General features: G+C 45.5%; 1 protein-coding gene across 1 annotated transcript in view; it reads left to right on the top strand.

The window, feature by feature from the left end:
* LOC135899161 (uncharacterized) overlaps positions 1 to 19,713 on the top strand; it is a 62,276-nt gene that overhangs the window by 3,876 nt on the left and 38,687 nt on the right. Inside the window, exons 3-6 of the mRNA XM_065428419.1 lie at positions 1,010 to 1,060; positions 8,113 to 8,142; positions 11,109 to 11,246; positions 14,856 to 15,091. Coding sequence (XP_065284491.1) covers positions 1,010 to 1,060; positions 8,113 to 8,142; positions 11,109 to 11,246; positions 14,856 to 15,091 — 455 coding nt within the window. The remainder of the gene's footprint in view (positions 1 to 1,009; positions 1,061 to 8,112; positions 8,143 to 11,108; positions 11,247 to 14,855; positions 15,092 to 19,713) is intronic.

Genomic DNA, 19,713 nt, shown 5'->3' with positions numbered 1-19,713 from the left:
ATTGCTCACTACAACAATAAAAAAATTCTGCAGAACCCATCTCAGGATGTCTGCCAACACTAATGCCCTTAGCATTCAAGCAAGCTAGCGACACACCGTGTCGTTGAAAAAACAGTCATTTACAGTCTGCAGTTCTCGTTCTGAAATTTCAATTGCTTAGGTTTTGAGCGGGCGCCTTATAACTAAAGCATTACTATACGCGCGGGCTTCCAACTGCAGCCGGTTTTCTCCCGTCGGTGCTGTGGAATTAGGGTCCAGCATATGCGACTTCGAAGGAACTATGGTCCAAATTGCATATATCGTACTTCTTTGAAGTGTAAAACTTGAATTTTCACTGTTAGAAGAGCGCGCGTTCTCGCGTTAACGAGTAAATGGTTGCCGCGCGACGCATTTCACGTGCCAAGCGTCTATAGAAGCGCTGGCTCATCACGATTGAAGTTCGCTAAGGTGTTACCTGGCAAAGGTGTTACCCGGGATGTGTGGTCTAAATGACTGTAAAGAAGGGGCGGGGTGAAGTATATTATGCAATGGGTCGAGCATCGGCCTGCTAAGCTGAGGGAGCCGCATTTCGAAACTATCCGTCATGCATAAAAATGTCCTCTGTGTCTCTGTGTGTGTGCGTGCGTGCGTGCGTGCATGTGCGTGCGTGCGTGCGTGCGTGCGTGCGTGTGTGTGTGTGTGTGTGTGTGTGTGTGTGTGTGTGTGTGTGTGTGTGTGTGTGTGTGTGTGTGTGTGCGCGTGCGTTCGTGCGTGCGTGCTTGTGTGTGTCTGTTCCACGAGTGCTAGCGACGTTTTAGGGCTAGAAAGCGCATACTGTAGCAGCACTACAAAGTGGGGGAAGTGGACTTGGTATACTAATCACGCTTTAAAAAATTAACTTGCGAATATTTTTTTCTTCGTTTTTCCTTTTACACCTTTGTAACGCTACCACGAGGACAACCGTTCGAGTCCTCCTGCAGCCTTCGTCACTTGTATGGAGTGCTCTTTTCTCTCTCTCTCTTCTGAACAGGAGCAGGGAAGACGACCGCTGAAGACGACAGTGTTGTCGCCGTCCCAGTTTGTAAGCATGCGTACAAAAGCACGTGTACCGGCCGCAGTAGTCCAGTGGCTAGCGTTGCGTTGCTCCACTCGAGGTCGCGGGTAGGATGCCGGCCGCGGCGGCCACGTCCCGATGGGGGCGGTATGCAAGGAACGCTTGTGCGATTCGATTTAGGCGCGTTTCTATAGCTACGGGGGGATCAACATTAATCTGGAGTCCTCCATTAGGGCGTGCGTTATGATTGGATCGGGGTTTTGGCACATAAAACCTCAGAATTGTTTTTTTTTTTTTTGCAACGCAGATGTTCCTGCTTCCGGCTGCCAAGTCCCGACTTGGCAGCCTTAATCAAGTATTGTAGTATTTACCATGTTTGCTTGTTTTTATTTTTATTTTATTTATTCAATTCTGCCAGCCGCCATTTGGTAGCGAACGCAGGAATGTTACAGTCCCTTTCGTGGGTATCAAGATGCAGCGAAGCAAGCATGATCGCAAACACTAATACAGTAATTTATTGTTTCTGTTAGAGTGTTTGCATCTTACTCGTTTTTTAAATTTATTTTTCTTTAATAAATAACGCATTTTTATTTTGTTTACTCTTTTATTTACCGAGTACTTGTTAGTTATTCTTTTTGTTCTTCCGTTCATTAGGTGTTGTTGACGTTTACTTTATCTTTCACCTTTATGCGGTGTAGCGTGCAAGGCCTTTTTCTGGGCTAACACCTCTAGCTCTCACTAAACTTTTAAGCATTAAACTTTTCTCATTAAAGTTTCTTGATGCGTCGAAGTGGTTACTCGGTCTGCATATTTGTTTGTGGCGATCGCTATCTGTGTACTTCTGATGCTTTCGGATGACATCGAGTCTAATCCCGGTCCCATGACGAAGGCTGAAGCTGAGTCATTAGCCGTTGCCTTAGAAAGATTGCAGAAATTAGATGGAGCGTATGCATCCGTGCTCGAAGCAACTCTAAAGCTGGAAGAAGTCCGAGGTACTTTCTTAGGGGGGCTCAGTTGTTTCAAAAAGAGGGAGGCTGCAGCTGAGAAAGCAATTAAGCACTTAAGTGAAAGAGTGGCCGCATCGGAGAGGCGCAAGACTGAGGAGGCGGAAGGTAAAACTGCGAAAGAACAGGAGGCGGTTTCAGCGAGTGAGGTAAACCGTTTGCATGAAAGGGTAGCGACGCTGGGAACATCAATCGCCAATCAACGTTCTGATGAGGTCGGCACACATGTTGTTGGTTCTGTCTTGCACCAACTTTCATTAATAACACCCAGGTGCGATAACACGGATAATCGCTTGCGATGGTGCAATGTTCTTTGGAATGGTGGGCGATCGCAACGAAGACTGGGCAGCATCTGAGCGAAAAATCATCCAATTTTGTCCAGAAAAGCTCGGCATAGCTAGAACACAAGCACACAGTTTGAGCGAGTACACAGACTAGGGTAGTATGATGATAAGAAACGTAGACCAATTATAGCGAAGTTAACGTACTTCAAGGAAAAGGTTCATATTCTTTCATGTGCACGTAAACTGGAGGGTACTTCCTTTTCCATGGGGGAAGATTTCTCGCTCGAAACGAGAATAATAAGAAAGAAACTACACGCATTTGCGAAGGCGCAACACAAGCATTTCAGGTTGTCGTTTAATAAACTGCACGTGGCAGCTAAGACCTTCGTTTATGACACCATCTCAGACAGTGTTGTGCTGACAAGCAGACAGCTAGGCCACGGTAAATGTGCAAATGATCCCCACGAGTCGAGTGCGCGTATCAGTCATCATTCACTATCATTGTCATATGCAAACATCCGCAGCCTCGTGCGAAAACGCCATTTGTTCTCTTCGTTCCTAGACGATAGTGAATCGCACGTAGTCATTCTTACAGAAACATGGTTGAATCCTAACATTACAGACGATGAAATCCTTCCCGGTACGCATTCATATAACATACACAGGCGTGATCGTACTGATAAAAGAGGCGGTGGCGTCCTTCTAGGAATCAAGAGGGCAATAACTTCTTACTCAGTTAACACCGATTAAAATCTCGAAATTGTGTGAGCAGCCTGTTTAATATCTTCCGTTAAGCTCTTGATAGGCGCTTGTTACCGTCCGCCAGATTCTGGTCATTCGTTCGTTGAGGAGCTGCGCATCCGTATTACTAAGGCAACTGAGCTATGTCCTACTAATGGCATCTATCTCGTCGGATGTATTAATTACCCCTTAATCAAGTGGGCTCAACTATCACCATCTTGACATATTTCAACAGGATTCGATCTGTAACTTGACACTCGATTACAACCTCACTCAAGTCATTAACCAACCTACCCCTGAGACCAATATATTAGATCTAATTAATATACTTACAACAGCATCAGAAACGATAAAAGAGATAACACACTTGGATGGACTCAGTGATCATCATTTACTTCAGCTAAATTTAGACACTCTGGTTTCGTTTATGGCCTATGTGAAGAAGACAATTTACGAATAAAATAATGCTAATTTCACAGATATCTACACAGAACTTGAAACCTTCTTTTACGATGAATTTCTATCTTCATTTAACAATCGAGGCATTGATTAAAACTAGACACTCTTTAGAGATAGGGTTTGCTGTTTGGTCAGCCAGTACGTCCCTCTAATCCCAATAACTAAATATACATCTAACCCTTTGTTCACTAGGAAGCTTAAGCAACTAAGGAACAACAAAACCGGTTACACCAGACTGCCAAGCGTGCGGGTACCCATTCAGTTTGGGACAGACACAATGTCTGTCGAAAATCCTATTGCTCTGCCTTATCCGCTGCGAAAGATAAATGCTCTGCACATGATTTTCCCTCACTTATGAAAACTAATCCTAAAAAGTTGTGCAAGCAATCATGCCCTGATCGTGACACCTAGTTTCCCTACACCTAGTTCCCTACAAAGTAAGAGCACTCCCATACCAGACAATGAGTGCTCCGCAATATTGAACACCTTCTTCTCATCTGTTTTTACTTCAGAAGTTCACTTTAATCTTCCTAAAGTTTCCGCTCTTGATTACCACTACGTGACACCCATTGAAATAACTGAAGAAGACATCGAGTGCCTCATAAATAACCTTAAAGTACCTACTTCAGCCGGTCTTGATGGCAATAATTCCAAAATATTAAAATACACAATGTCAGTGTCTAGTAAATTTTTATTTCGCATTTTTGAGCAATCCTTAACTACTGGAATATTTCCCTCTGACTGGAAGACAGCTGAAGTAATACCTATATTTGAAACAGGAAACAGAACCTCAGCTGAAAATTACCGTCCTATATCTCTTACGTGCATTTGCTGCAAAATGCTAGAACATATAATCGCATCTAATGTTTTCAGTCATCTCGAGGACAATAATTTTTTACGCTAATCAATATGGGTTTAGAAAGAATCATTCCTGCGAAACACAGCTATATGAACTAATGACTGACTTACATTTTAACATGAACGATAACCTACAAAGTGTTTGCATATTTCTTGACTTCGCCAAAGCCTTCGACCGTGTTGCTCACTGCCGCATGATTTCAAAATTATCATCACTCCCCCTAGACTCGTTAACTTTATCATGGCTTCGTAACTTCCTTTCGCATCGCCAACAGTGCATACTTGTTAATAATCTGTTGTCTAATCTTTCCCCAGTTACCTCCGGTGTGCCGCAGGGCAGCGTTGTCGGTCCATTATTATTTCTTATTTATATAAATGATTTACCTTATAACATTTCTTCCTGTATGCGAATTTTCGCGGATGATTGTATCATCAACCGCCCCATGAAATCTGCTAATGACCACCTGGCACTCCAATCCAATCTTTATCTTATCAAAGAGTGGTGCAAAACGTGGCTAATGGCCCTTAACGTATAGAAATGTTAAGGGCAACAATTTAGCCGCAAACATAACAAATCTAGTTATACATACCGTATTCAAGATGACACTGTCTCACGTCTCCCATTACAAATATCTCGGTGTTAACCTTGCATCAGATCTTTCATGGTCATTTCATATCACAGTCATATGCGCCGTCGCTTCCAAGTCTCTAGGGTACCTACGCCGTAACCTCAAATTCCCCTGCTAATATTCGCAAACTATCCTACCTTACTTTTGTTCGCCCACAACTTGAGTTTGCTTCCTCCATTTGGTCTCCTTATCATAACAACATGGTGACCACTTTTGAATCCATCCAAAATAGGGCCGCACGACTCATCTCAAGAAATTACAACTACCATTCAAGCATCACTGAGATCAAAACTGATCTTTCGCTAATCTTTAGGCACACGCCGTGACATTGCTCTACTAACAGTATTTCACAAGTATGTACACTCCAATAGATCATGTTCCTTTCACCTCGATGTCCCATCCCGCCCGTCCAAACGATTGCACAATCATTTCAGTCTTGCACTGATCTATGGTGACACTTTAGATTTCATTTCATCAGCACTTCCACGGGCCGTCAGATTATAGAATAATCTACGAGACAGCATCGCATCTATGCCTAGTCCTGATACATTCCATCACCAACTTATTACACATTTCACTGAAGCCGTCGTTTAGCATGTTTCATATTCATGTTTTAGTTCATGTTTATTAATGTTTCATATTCATGTGTCAGTTCATATGCTGAAGTTAAGCATTTCGTTTTTTGCTATCTCAAGCTCGATGAATTGCGCACTTATTCATGCGCCATCCGCTTTTTTATGTTATCGTGTGCTTTAAACTATGTACAATATTTCTTCTCGTTATCTCCGCGTTGCTTAGTCTCCTTTACTGCTATTATGTCAACAAATTTATTTACCATGAACTGTACTTTTTTTTTTCATCGGGTTGTGTATGCACTCTTGGGATTATTCGCCCCCCCCCCCCTTACACAATGCCCTACGGGCCTGTAAGGTACTTCCAATCAATAAACTCTTTGTCCCTTCACAGCATGATCGAGCTACGCACACCTTCAGAAATGTGCGGATTTGAATAAGACGCTAAATGATGATTCAGTTGAGAGTGCTCCAGTATGCCCACTAGAACTACATTTTCGTTCATCAGGCGGGACAATTTTTTTTTTTCACTGAAGGTCAAATGTGCAGTGCAGAGTGATTGAAACACGACATCCAGAGAACTTGGTGCCGGCACTGTTCGCGCTCTCGGTGGGCGCTGGGGGACGCCGAGCTCGTGCATGTTTTACATGGCATGAAATGCATGAACACGGGGGTCAATGTGATACATTGCGACTCCACTTGGCCCCTTCAGCGATCACGCAGCGCTTACCGGTGGCGCACAAAGCGCCGGCTGCCTTGCTGTCCGAGCATCGCGTTTCAATCGCGGGCCACTCTATACCTACGTTGTGTGCCACGGCCAAAAAGCGTACACCGCCACCGCGTCGTTGTGACGTCACATATTTCAAGGCACTTCTATTTTCGTCTTTTCTTTTTTGGCTGAATAAATGTCAGGGGAACTCGCAGCTCGGCTGAGTCCGATGCTCCTTTTAAAATGCAGCGTAGGCTCTCTTTACTGATCAGCACTTAACTAGGCGCGAGTATGCGTTGTAAAACTTCATGACGTCACCGCATTCTGGTGCAGTAACCTTGGGGCGGCGTTACCACCCTTCTTTTGTTTCTACGCCTTTTCTGGCTAACCGAGCGTCGTCCTCAGAGGTTGCTCGTGCTTGCTTTTGCGAAAGCCTAATGTTCGAATGCAGCTTAAAGTTCCTGTATTTAGCTTCCCTTTACATTGCCCGGGCAACATCAAATATTACTATGGAGCAATACTAGTCTGTCTCTCTGGCTGCTGGATAAGCGCAAATGCGGAATCACAGCATAATGAGCACGGATATAAGGAATTGTCCTACACAACGAAGTGGCTTTATGTCACCAAATTTTTCTGTATACCCGGCTCTGAACCAGTCAAGCTGTTCAAAGAAGCAGCTTTATTGGAAACACAATCCTTCTTTCTCTGTCTCAACTGCACAAAAATAAACCTTGATTTGACTAAGTCTTCCCTGTCTCTCATATATTTAAGTGTGTGGTGAATATACGCTTCTAACGACTGTAAAGTATAATGAGGTTGTCTTCGTGTCGTGTGAGACTTCCTCATAAGGAGAGTTGCACTGTATGCTTAACCTTCCATTCAGTGGACCTAGGTTAGATTGGTGGCCTTGACTGCTAAGTATATTTTATTCAGCCATCGTCTAATGTATACCGCTTTGGCGCTTTCCCTCCTTTAGAAAGAAATACAGGCGACACGACACAAACAACTTTAAAAATAAGTTCTGGTGTTTTATGTGCCACCACCACGATATGACAAGGCACGCCCTTGTGGAGGACTCCGAATTTAATGTTGACCACCTAAGGTTCTTCTACGTGAGCCCGATCCACGGCCGTTTTTGCATTTCGCCCTCATAGAAATGCGGTCCCCGCGGCCGAGAAATTATGCGGCGAACTCGGGCTTAGCAGCGCAACATCATAGCTGCTATGCCAGCACCGCGGGTCAGGCTTAAACAGCTGCTTGCAAGCACCTAGCCGAAAGGAGCTTTAAGGTACGCATAATATTTTATGCGTTTTCTTAAGGAATTCCTATGGACTTAAAGAAAGAAATCAAAGAAACTGTAGTCAGTTCACGTAATTGTTTTGCGATACTGCGGTTCAATACTGCGCTCCTCTAGCTATTTTCCCTCCAATAATTTTCCATTTTAATTAAGCGGTTGGATTGACTAGTGCATCCGTGTGACTGCTTTGGGTGCTTACCAGCACAGCATTTTAAAAACACGAACAATAGGCTGTCCAACCGTCTCGTCAGGGTAATAAAAATTCGGCAACATACGCAATGTAGACGTCCCTACTTGTAGCATCGTTGAAAAATAACTGGCATTTGGTAGTGTCCGTGAGATTCAAAATGGATTGAAATATCCTATTCCTTTGTACAAAGCGTTTGTTGTGAGTAATGCTGCACTGAATTGCTGTACCTTTTATTACTGCATTTAATCCACATTTCTATTCTGCGCGAAGTATGCGGTCGAGTCATTCGAGATCGATGCACGATGTCTTTTTTTTTTTTTTGCTTCTCGCACGTAGGCCCTGGTACAGCCGACGGCGGCAAACCGAGTGAGTGAATTGCACTTTTTTTTTTTTTGTCCGCGTGGATGTCTGCTCTCCACTAACGCGTACTTGCGCAAATTCTTGGGTCGCATTGTTTGCCTCGTTTTACCTCCTTATGCACATCGCCCAATGTTTACAGTAGGACTTGGAGACAACGAATTCTCCACATCGAGCAAGCACAATTTGCTGCCCCATGCTCATGTGAAGTAACTTCCCCATAAAATGAATTGGACATTGGATATGTCGAATTTGGCGGTGATGATGATTTTTTTTTGCATCCCCTTTGAAACGAGGCAGGGACAAATAGTCACCTAGCCTGCTTGAGTTAATCAGGTATGCTACACATACTTTTTATTCTAGCACTTTCGTATACATCTCCTTAATGTTTTTTTTTTCTCCCTTCCGTTAAAACTTCTCTACCTTGTTACGGTTACCTATGCCTAGATGTAACGGATAGAGTCGTATCAACCTCTACCCTGTTTGTTTTTCTTCTCACCAATACTCTAAATGTCTCCCTATCTCGACTGCTGACCGGATGATGCTTCCGTTGACAAGTGCGTGTGGAAGTTGTGCGTTAGCTACGGGCCTCACGTGGCCCGTGGGCCTACGGGCCTCACGGGCCTCACGCTGCCAGCGCCGTCAAGCGGCTTCCATGGCCGGCGCTTCAGGACGCACTTTCCGCTCTGGATGCGCTGCGCCACTACTGTGACCTCGGAAAATTGATGCACGACACACAATGGCATCTCAACAGAAAGTATATTGAACGCAACGAAAATTCAATGCAAAGACAACATAATTCGTACAATTTCTATGAGGGTACTGACATCTAAGCGAAGTGGATGGCAGCTGGTCTAAATATCTAGTATCCCTGAAGACATTCTTAGTGACCCTACACGCAACATTTCTAGGCACAGGACATAATTGCTCACCACTTGCCTTATTTTTGTCGTCAATAAATAGATTCCTTCCTTGCTTTTTTATTCTCGTGTGGAGCAAATCAATCCGCAGATAACGAACGCTTCACAAAAGACGTTTAGGTTCAATAAATGGTCACCTCGAAAAAGTAAGACCGTGCATATGCCTACATATAGGCGACGTTTTGATGCATCTAGTTACCTGAGATACCGTTTATACCGTATAAGCGCTAACGCTTGGGTAGTGTAATTTGAATGCTTCACCTATTCATGCAATCTTAGCTGCTCACGACCCCGGAGTTTTATTACCGCATAGCTGCAATTTCCCGGAGATGTTCCCAAATACATCGTTTTTTTTTTTTCTGAAGCTCAGTCAGCTTTACCGCACGGAGCCGATGCCCACTGACGCTACGTCCCGCATTTGTGGCTATGGGCGTGAGGTTAAGTCAGTTCCCAAACTTTATTAAATGACAGGTCGACCAGCAGCGACAGCCAATCGGCGCGCTGCTGCCAAGAATCCCCGGATGGTGTAGTGCGTGCACTTCATCTAGAGCGTGTGACAGTGTTCTGGAACACGAGTGCTTTGCTTCCTGCTGCTCTCCGTGGATGTGGAGTACACAGCAAACAATGCTGCTCAAACGTCTGACAATGCCCGGTAATGAGCTTGCGTTATTGAAGCAGACTCCTTCTTTAGCGAGTTACCTCCAGTTTCCCGTATCGGGTATCTACGTTCCTAGCATTTTTCGTGGGCCGATCCCGAAGGTAATGCAATGCAAAACATTTCGCATTCTGACGCTCCTTCTGCTTCCCTCACCCCGGTAGGCGTCCAACTAACCGAGAGGTGATGCGACAGAGTGCCGTGGACAGTGACTCCGCGCTATTCTCAGCCGCAATTCGCTCAGAAAAATAATCGTCTTTGATCGATTTCCGCAAGAGGCTGAGTCGCCTTCCAGAATTTTGAATCGTGCGCCGCGGCGTGGCTTTCAGGGCGGTAACAAGGCGGTAACTCCTCAACTCAGACACTTCGGCTTGGTTTCATTTCCTGCCTCGTCTTTATTTTGCCTTATCACAGGATTGTGTGTTCCTTTGTTTTGTTTTTCTTCTGTAAGCCCTAGGGTTTCTGCTGATGCGCACGATCCTTGGTTTTTGCATTCATCTACTTCCCCTAGCATTAGACTGTGTTGCAAGTCTGCGCTTAGTGCTGGTCTCGTTTCTTTTTTTTTTTTCGCATTGCTTCCCCAGCGCGGCGCATATCGTCGATCGCAATAACCAAAGTGAATTTGCTGACACAAATGCTATTTTGCAATGCGGACTTGTTGGCATGGCATCTTGGAATATTACTGTAGCGCACATACCAACTATGACGCAATATTACAGAGACAGCGCCATGTCTATGTTTTTCATGTGCCTTCTTGCATGCTCGTCTGTATGCACTACAATATTACAACTGCTATCGGCGCCGTGTGTAACAAATCCCCACTACAATAGTCCGGTTGACCACATATAGCTGAGAAGGAAAAACAGTAGTACGAAATAAACAAGCAGGAGACGAGTAACATTCTTCTGACTAGTCTTGTGTACTGGTCTCGTCCTTGTTTCTTTCGCGCTGCTGTTTTTTTCCTTCTCAGTTATGTGACCAACTTGCTCAAGAAAACGTTTTGCTGGCCACCTTCGCTACGGTTAACGCGAAGGGCTCGGAAACCGACTTCAGACAAAAAGAGAGAGAGAAACGGTTTTTGAGAATAAACAAAAGGCTACCCCTGTGGTGCTCCCGGTGAGATGCCTAGATAACGTTGATTGCGTACAAAACTCAGCGCTAAGATAAGGGACGACAAAAAAATAAAAGAACATGCACGACACGACAGCTGTTCGTGCACTTATTGCTTTGTCCTTTTTCCTAGCGCTGAGTCTTTGTTTGTAACCATAAGGCCCATCCAACTAGCTCAATTTGCGCTCCTAATTCAGCGGATCACCTTGATTGTTCCGCTCTTCCACAACACGTATAACGTAGCACTCGCAGAATTTCGCACACGCGCTGTCTGCCCCGTTGACACGCAGGTCTCTTGCACGGCAAGATGGTCATCTGCTCGGTGCGCCAGGACAGCTCCCAGAACCTGTGGGTGCGCCTGCCCGAGGGCGTCTGCCACATCTTCGTCGCCCTGGGTCTGACGCAGTCCGATGGCAGCGTCCGGGAAGGTACTCGCCCTTGCTGACCAGTGGGGTCGCCTAAATCTTCGCTTGTTTTTCTCTAATCGTAAGGCAATAGGGCATAAGCGCTCGTGTACCGTCGATTGGGTGCACGTTGAAGAACGCCAGGTGGTCAAAATTATTCCGGGGTCCTCCCCCACTACGGCGTGCCTCGTAATCATATCGTGCTTTTTGGCGCGTCAAACACCAGAATTTAATTTGCTCTATGATGTACAGCACCGCGACCAGTGTCGAACCGATGTTAAATTTAGACGTGGCCTTCACTTCCGAGAGCTGACGCTGCAGTCGAAGGTGCTGTGACGTCAGCAAAGCTGGGGCACTGAAAGTAACAATAAGTCACGGGGCACCCGTCGTGGGTTGCGACACAATACAGGAAATACTATTTTCAAGTTACGTTTCCAGACTGCTCCTTCCTCCCCCCATCCCTCCTCAAAAAAGAAATGCCACCCTTACCGTGACAGGAGGTTTTATAAGCTAAAGAATATTTGGAAACAAAACATTGTTCGGAGTCAACTTGTAGTTCCCACTACAGCAGGCCGTGACGTCACATATTTTGACGGCATCTACTCGGGTGTAATTATTTAATCGGTACAGATGTACCATTCTACATACTAAAAGAGCCTTACTGAACTTAGTAAGCTTCAAAGATTCTTACTGCTCCACCACGACCCCAAAACGATAAAAATCAAACTCGAAAAACATATAACGCCAACACTTATCTACCGGCGCTGGGATTCCGGCACGAAATTCAAAAAAGGAATGTTTTGTCTTAATTTTTTCTTGAAGTAATCAAAATTAGCGAAAATTTTTTTGCAGGATTACCTTATGGTTTTACCTTATTAGTTTTTATCTTTAGCAACGAGTTAAACCAACAACGAAGTAAAAGAATACTGAGTGTACTGTATCCACAGTTGTCGCAGTAATAAACGCAGCGAATGATTGCCCCGGGCACACCCACCTGCTTGTTCTTTTGTCGTAATACTTCTGTGCAGCGTGAACAGCAATGGAAGAACGAATAGCTGAAGCAATGAACCCAACCGGAAACTCGACAGCGGGTTGTTATGCAGCGAGTGCGCATACACAAGACTTCGAGCACTTATACAAGCTCATGTCAGTAAGATTTATTTTCATGGCAAGCATGCCTCCCCCCACCCCCTCTAGCGCACCTTCCATAGTTCTGAGAGCTTCAAGCAAGAAAGAAATTAGCTCATTTGGCGACAATCAATGACTTCGGCAAGCCTGATGGGAGGGCGTGTTCCGCTGTTGGGATTAGGCCACGTGTTCTGTAGTTTCCGAACAATAGACACTTGATAGTTCTCGCTCGGAATCCCGAGTTTTCGCCCTCGCACCACTGTGGTCTTTTCGTTGCTTTTGCGAAACAAACTTGAAAATAAATCTTTTCTTTCTTTCAGGCATTTCTTCTCTCGTTCTTGTAGGCCTGTTCTCCGCCCCACCCATTCGTTTACCAGCTGTAGCCCGCTCGAATTGTTAGTGACAGCATTCCAGGCTTGCATGATAAAGTCAGCCCAGGAGGTCGTTTCGATGTCGATGTGATTACCAGCGTGCCACCACTAGAGTCTGCGACATACCTCTTTGCTGTCAATGATACGTATCTGTTGAAAGCTTTGGAAGGGTTACACACTTTTTTTTAGACCGATGAAGAACTTGTCCGAAAATGCAGTGGCGAGTTAGCAGTAAATGCGTAAGAAATGCGGTAGCATTACGTTGCACCTCTGTGAGGTCCCGGATCCATGTCTCAAACCGCGCTCTGCGCATTGGAAAGTGTTCTTCAGGAGCTCACTGGATATTCGTCCTGCTTCTTCGAGGAGCGAAGTGCAGCTGACGGTGGTCAGGAGCGCACCGCCATCAGTTGCACTAAACATTTATATATTCCACTTTGACACTGCTACTGCTAACGCATTAACTGTCCGTAGACTGCGGTTCGAACGGAAAACGGAAAATGATTTTTTTTTTTTGCGCTCACTCGTTCTTGGAGATTCTTGCGTCCGCGGCTTAGATTTACTACGAATATCTGCCCGTCGCCCAAGTGGAAGCTTTAGCTCGGTGCCACCTACCTAAATGCATGGGAATGGAGAAATCGTTTTTTTTTTTCTCGGGAACTACGGCAGCGATATTGATCAGGTTTGTTTCATTCAAAAAAAGAAAACAATGTCCATTCTTTCCAGTAACTAAATTGTTTTATTTAGGTTGCGAATTATTTGCGCATTTAAAATTTTCAAACTTCTAGAAAACTTAACTGTCAAGCATAGAACTAACTCATCAATAAGAAAGGACATCAAAACTCTGTAAAATGGTCGTAATAATAAATATAAGGTTGGCAAAATTTATTTATTTATTTATTTATTTATTTATTTATTTATTTATTTATTTATTTATACTTATAGCACTGAGAAGACGTATTACAGGTAGGATATAGAGCTACAAGGTTGAAAAAATAACCACAACCAAATATTTCTATAGAATACAAAATAGCGAGTAGAAGAAGCTATGAGCATTGCTGCAAATATGAAAACAAAAGCAATGCACCACTTTCAAATATTGCCCTAAATTATGAGTAACAGTTATACAATACATTTGTGAAGGTTATAATATTTGCACGTAAGCAGTAATATTATAAGCCAAGTTTGTCTGCTCGAGACTCTGATAAATGCCGTTTACACAACTGCGATATATGTTTTCGTGGAAGTATTTGTAAACGCCGTGCTTCTATATTTTCTTCTTGAAACTGGCCGATTTACGGCAATTTTTGTAAGGCCTACAATCTCCTGAATAAAAAGTCCGCTCTCTTTAGTACAGTTCGAGTTTCTCCATTCAAGTTGCCCCAGCGGTTGTCTCATCAAGGCATTTCTGTGTTTCACGTGCATTTCGAACACTAAAATCGGAGTTCGCCCTGAGGTGAAGGTTCCTATTAATGTTCCCCCATTTAAAGCACCTTGTTATCGCTGAAATGCTCTTCGGCATTTTAGGAGTGACAGAAGAAAGGAATTGCGCAGATGCCACTTACTCTGGGGAATCGATGTTGTGCAAATCATATTACGGGCAGCTGGTTATCCAGCATCGTTCGGTGCTCGTCGGTCACCAGATGGGCAAACGTGTTTGCATAAACAGTTGTGCGGGTTACGTGAGTTTCAGCGAGACGACAAAAAGAAAGGTTTCTCATGTCATGCATATCACGTCAAACATATCTTGGCATCGCATGCATGTCACGATATATATCCAGTTAAAGAGCGGCCATGACAGCGTAAGAGGGCAGATCGTGATATGCATGTCATGTCATTTATGTCATGTCATGCAATGCCATTCATGGGATCACGTGGCATATCCTGATATATATCCAGGCAAGGAAACGACGATGTCATCACGATAACGAAACAAGACAGACAGACAGACAGACAGACAGACAGACAGACAGACAGACAGACAGACAGACAGAGACTGATGGATAGAGAGATGGCCAAACAGACTGATGGATAGACAAACAGATTGATTGATTGATTGATTGATTGATTGATTGATTGATTGATTGATTGATTGATTGATTGATTGATTGATTGATTGATCGATCGATCGACCCAGGCTCAGCCCTGAGCGTGGAACGGCTGCGGGCGGTGGACGGGGCCCAGGCGCTCGTGTCCGTCGACTACGCCGTGGTCACGTCCAACACCGACGGGTTCGGCCGCAGCCTGAACACCTTTATGGCCAACGTGCCCTCGCGCTTCAAGCGCCACTTCGACGGCATCGAGGTGCGCGGCATACCGGTCGCCGACTACATGGACGCCGGCAAGATGACCGCGCTCAACACCGCCATCGGCGTGAGTCCTTGCGCGCTAATTCCTCCCGGTCCCTATGAAATTCGATTTGAAATTCTCCACCAGAGTTCGAGGTAACGCAACAGGACGGGAGACAACGCAGACGCTTACTCAAGACATTCGCATTATTGCAGCGAATATGTGCGGGAATTTTCTCTTTAGACCATACAGAAAGTTTAGAAACGAAACTCACCGGTTACAATTCGTAAATTGCAATACGGGCTGTAACCTGACTAAATACAAAGGGTATTGGGAATTTTTGAGACTTAATTGATTATACAATCCGATCTCTCGCGCAAGTAATACCGACATCTACTATTTCGCCTGAAGGAGTACAATTATGCTATTTGTAAGAGGAGATTTTTAAAATTCTACCGTCACTGTGGTTTGCGATATTTCTCTCTACTGCACGAAATAGTACAACGTCCGCCTTTGTTAACACTCACACGAGCTGCACCAGAAGGAAGGGAATAAATAACACTGCTCTCCATTGTGGCTCGAGTGTGTTGTGCTCACCAGAATTTCGCGTATGAGTTTCGCGCTTGATGAAGCAAGTGTAGACGGTGGACTATAACCTAGAGACACACGTGCTAGGACGCGCAGTAGAATAACACACGCAGATTCAGCGCGTAACGTTGAAAATCTATATGACGCGAAGCGTTTTTCAGTTAGCAAGGTGTAGCATCAGTAGCGGATGGCCACGGTTACAGCCTTGTCGCATGTAGCTGCTAGCTGTCTGTTTTACTAGGATGAGTGCAGTGTATAACGCTACAGAGGCATGAACATCGATTAGAGGTATATGCGCAGAGAAGTATGTCACATATCTAGCTACATTTAAGGTTTCGCGCGCGTTGTGTCTCCGCAGCATATCAAGTGTGGCAGATTGGCCAAGAATGGGTACGTACATCCCATTTCCAAGGTTGTCTAGTAGGCCAGGCAGCCAGCACGTGTTCGGTGCACCATGCTTTCTGTAAGGGCGTATATCCACAGATACATCTCGCGAGGAAACGACTACGCTTTCAAAATTGGCGAGGCGCCTTCACTTTCTTGCTTTCGTAGCCTTCTGTTGACAGCTTTCGAAGACTTTATTTATCATCCATGGACGATGACAGTGGCTTGGGTAGGGCTTTGCACGATGTACACGGGGTGTTGCCTTCTTCTTTTTTTTCTTTTTTTTTTACCGTATATGCCTCCCGTGTGGTTGGTGCGCTTGATGTTACCGACGTTCCTTCTGGGACCTTCCAAGTTTACTGATCTACAAAATCAGTCTTGCCTTTTCGAGGCCGAGGTCGGCTTGAACGCCTACCCATTGACTGTCTCCTCACGTCAGCAGGCAGATTGCCATGCAGCGCTTCCACTGGCCGATAGCGGACATCAATCAAGAAGCGTGTTTGCATTAGTGCGCTTCTTCCAGCTGGTACAGTGAACATTTATTGACGCAGTTTACTATATATAAACAGACTGAAATACGTGGAAATCTCCGAGCGTATTTCTGAAGAAGACGACTATCGTCTGCTGGCGCTCGGCCGCTGCGGCTCGTTGAGGACAACCGGGTATTTTTTCTGTGGGTGACGTGGCTCCATGCGCGTGCGCGTCCGTACAATATCCCCATTTGTCCCCGCAGGGGCGTCTGCGTCAGCAGGCGCTTGGTGTGTTGAGACACCACCTACTCGAGCACACGAGGGTTGAACCCTCCCGCGTGTAGCCGTGCGCGGCTTAGCCGTGTCCGGGGAAAGGGGATCCTGGGGTTGAGCCGATGCCGGGTGTCCGGATATTTAAGGCACCCCGGCGGAGGCAACACACCTCTTTGGCCTCTGCTTCACGTAGACGGCAACCCCGGTCTGACCCACCCGAGGGAAATCGGTAGTTGCCTTTTCCTGTCTCTCTCTCCCTACAACCTTCGTCTTTCCCTTACTTTCCACTTTTACTGTCTTCTTCTGGCTTCCCCTTCAAATGTTTCCAGGCAGCAAGGGTTCACCTTGTGTGAATAACCAACCTAGGTTATGTCATATTTGGTTATAGTGGTAATGTATATCTGGCGTCTGCAGGCCGTGTGTCACAGGTCCTGCAGCGTCCCCTTGTAGGACTGCATGGCGGGTGGCTGGCGTTCTTGCCGAAAAAACATTCTTCTATGGCAAGCTTCTTCCCTTCCCTCCCTGATCGCCCTCAGAAAACAGTGCGCACCGAATATTTATTTCAGTTCTTTGGGTGTCAAAGACCCAACTTCCCACGATTTCACGTCATTCACTCGGAAGAATCAGATACACAAGTACCCACAATCTCCCCATTTCTAGTTTTAAAGTCTTTAACTGAGGCTCTTGGTCCAGGTTACAAGGCATCAAGGATGGCAAGTGGAGATCTCCTCTTGGAGCTCCATGATCTGAAACAATTCGAAAAGTTACCCAGTCTAGTGTCATTCGGGGACGTTCAAGTGACAGTGACTCCGCACCGCACTATGAACACTACCCGCGGCGTTGTCTCAGACGATGATTTGCTTCAAGTGACAGAGGCAGAGCTCCTGCAGGGCTTCAATGAGCATAATGTCGTTAATGTGAAAAGAATAAAGATGAGGCGAGATGGTAAATAAATTGCGACCAAACACCTAACACTCACCTTCAATTCAAGTGCCCTGCCCGGGTCAATTGAGGCCGGGTACATAAAGCTCCGTGTTAGGCCGTACTTGCCAAATCCACTCCGATATTTCAAATTCCAGCGTTCTGCCCACAGTTCGCAGAGCTGCCGAGGCCGCCAAACTTTTGCGAAATGCTGTGCCCATGAACACACCTCTGAAGCTTGTGAGAACGCTCTCGACTGTGTAAACTGCGATGGGGAGCAGGCCGCGTACTCGCGGTCGTGCCCATCCTGGAAAAAAGAAAAAGAAATTGTAACGATTAAAGTAAAAGAGAATATATCTTTCAAGGAGGCACGCAGGCGGGTTTCATACCTGCCCAAGAAAACCTTCGCCGATGTGACGCGTCAGGGAGCATCGACACAAAGGCTTGCGGCGGCTGTCCTGCCCACAAGTAGTGAGTCGGTAGTTACGCCATCTGCCCCCGCGACGGTTGCAGCTAGCGCTGCTCCACCAACCCAGCAGAAGGGACCATCGACCCTGAAGGTGGGCGCATCCAAAGCTGCCCCAATCTCCCCGGCCCCTTCCAGCGCTGGCAACAGCCGGCGCAGCCAAATTTTACAGGGAGCCCCATCGACCTCCGGGCTGGTGGGCGCAGGGGTCTTGCCTTCCGAGGTGAGACTCTCCCGAAAAACTTCTCGCTCGCAAGAGCGCGTGTCCGGAGCCTCACAAGAGGCAATGGACACTACACCTATCCTCACGGCACACCAAGCGCCTAAGCAGCGGCGAGGCGCCCTCGAACGCTCCAGAAAGGACAAAACCTCAGTTACAGGGCCTCCAAAGAGCTCTGTAATCTAATCTCTGTTCTCTGCAATTACTACTTCTGTTTCTGTACACACAGCACCTATTTGCTTGCAATATGGATGCACAAATTTTTCAATGGAACGTCACAGGTCTTCTTAAAAACCTTGATTGATGATGTGCAAGAACTCATCCACGAACACAATCCAAAAGTGCTGTGTTTACAGGAAACACATCTAAAGTCAAAACACACAAACTTTCCCCGACATTATGTTACGTTTCGCAAAGATCGCGATGAAGATGTCGCATCATCGGGTGGTGTTGCCGTTGTTATTCATAAAATCATTGCATGTCAACTTTTACAGCTACAAACGCCTTTTGAAGTAGTGGTGGTTCGAGCTGTTATCCTAAACAAACTCATCACCATTTTCTCGCTTTACATAGCCCCACATTACAAATTAAATAAACATGAATTTCAGTTCTTTATAGATGATTGCCAGAACCTTGTGTTGTTCTTGGCGATTTCAATGCCCACAGCTAGCTGCCTCTGGGGCGACTCGCCTATATATGCGCGATGTCGTCTTGTTGAACAGTTCCTTTTCTCTTCTGGTGCGTGCCTTCTGAATAAGAAGGAACCCACATAATACTGTCTTGCAAACAGAACGTTTTCTTCAGTTGATCTAAGCATAGTCTCCCTGTCTATACTGCCTGAACTTGAATGGGAAGTTGCCAATAATCCTTACGGGAGCGATCACTTCCCCATAATATACTGCTAAGAACATCTAAAGAAAACGAATATCCACCACAGGTTCCTAAGTGGAAGATTGATACAGCCGACTGGGAGAAATTTCGAACTCTCACTAGTATCTGGGATGACATGTCTTCTTTAGGAATTGATGCTGCTGTGCAGTATTTTACAGCCTTCATTATAGATGCGCAACTAAATGCATATCTGAAGTAAGTGGCTTGGCATGCATACGGCGTGTCCCGTGGTGGAACGACGAATGTAGGATCGCTCGTAAGAAACAGAATAAAGCATCGGGGTCGCTACGCGCTTTTCCCACTGCAGAGAATCATATCGACTTTAGGAAAGTAAAATCATAAGGCAGGAGAACCCGCCAACAGGCCAGAAGAGAAAGTTTGCAGAAGTTTTTATCGAGTACCAACTCGTATACAGATCAGGCCAAAGTCTGGAACAGGGTTAATAAGATAAGAGGGCGACAAACATATTCACCCCCTCTGGTAAATACACAGG

This window comes from Dermacentor albipictus, chromosome 5 (genome assembly GCF_038994185.2).
Source record: "Dermacentor albipictus isolate Rhodes 1998 colony chromosome 5, USDA_Dalb.pri_finalv2, whole genome shotgun sequence".
Lineage (NCBI taxonomy): Eukaryota > Metazoa > Arthropoda > Arachnida > Ixodida > Ixodidae > Dermacentor > Dermacentor albipictus.
This window is presented reverse-complemented; position numbering and strand designations above follow the sequence as displayed.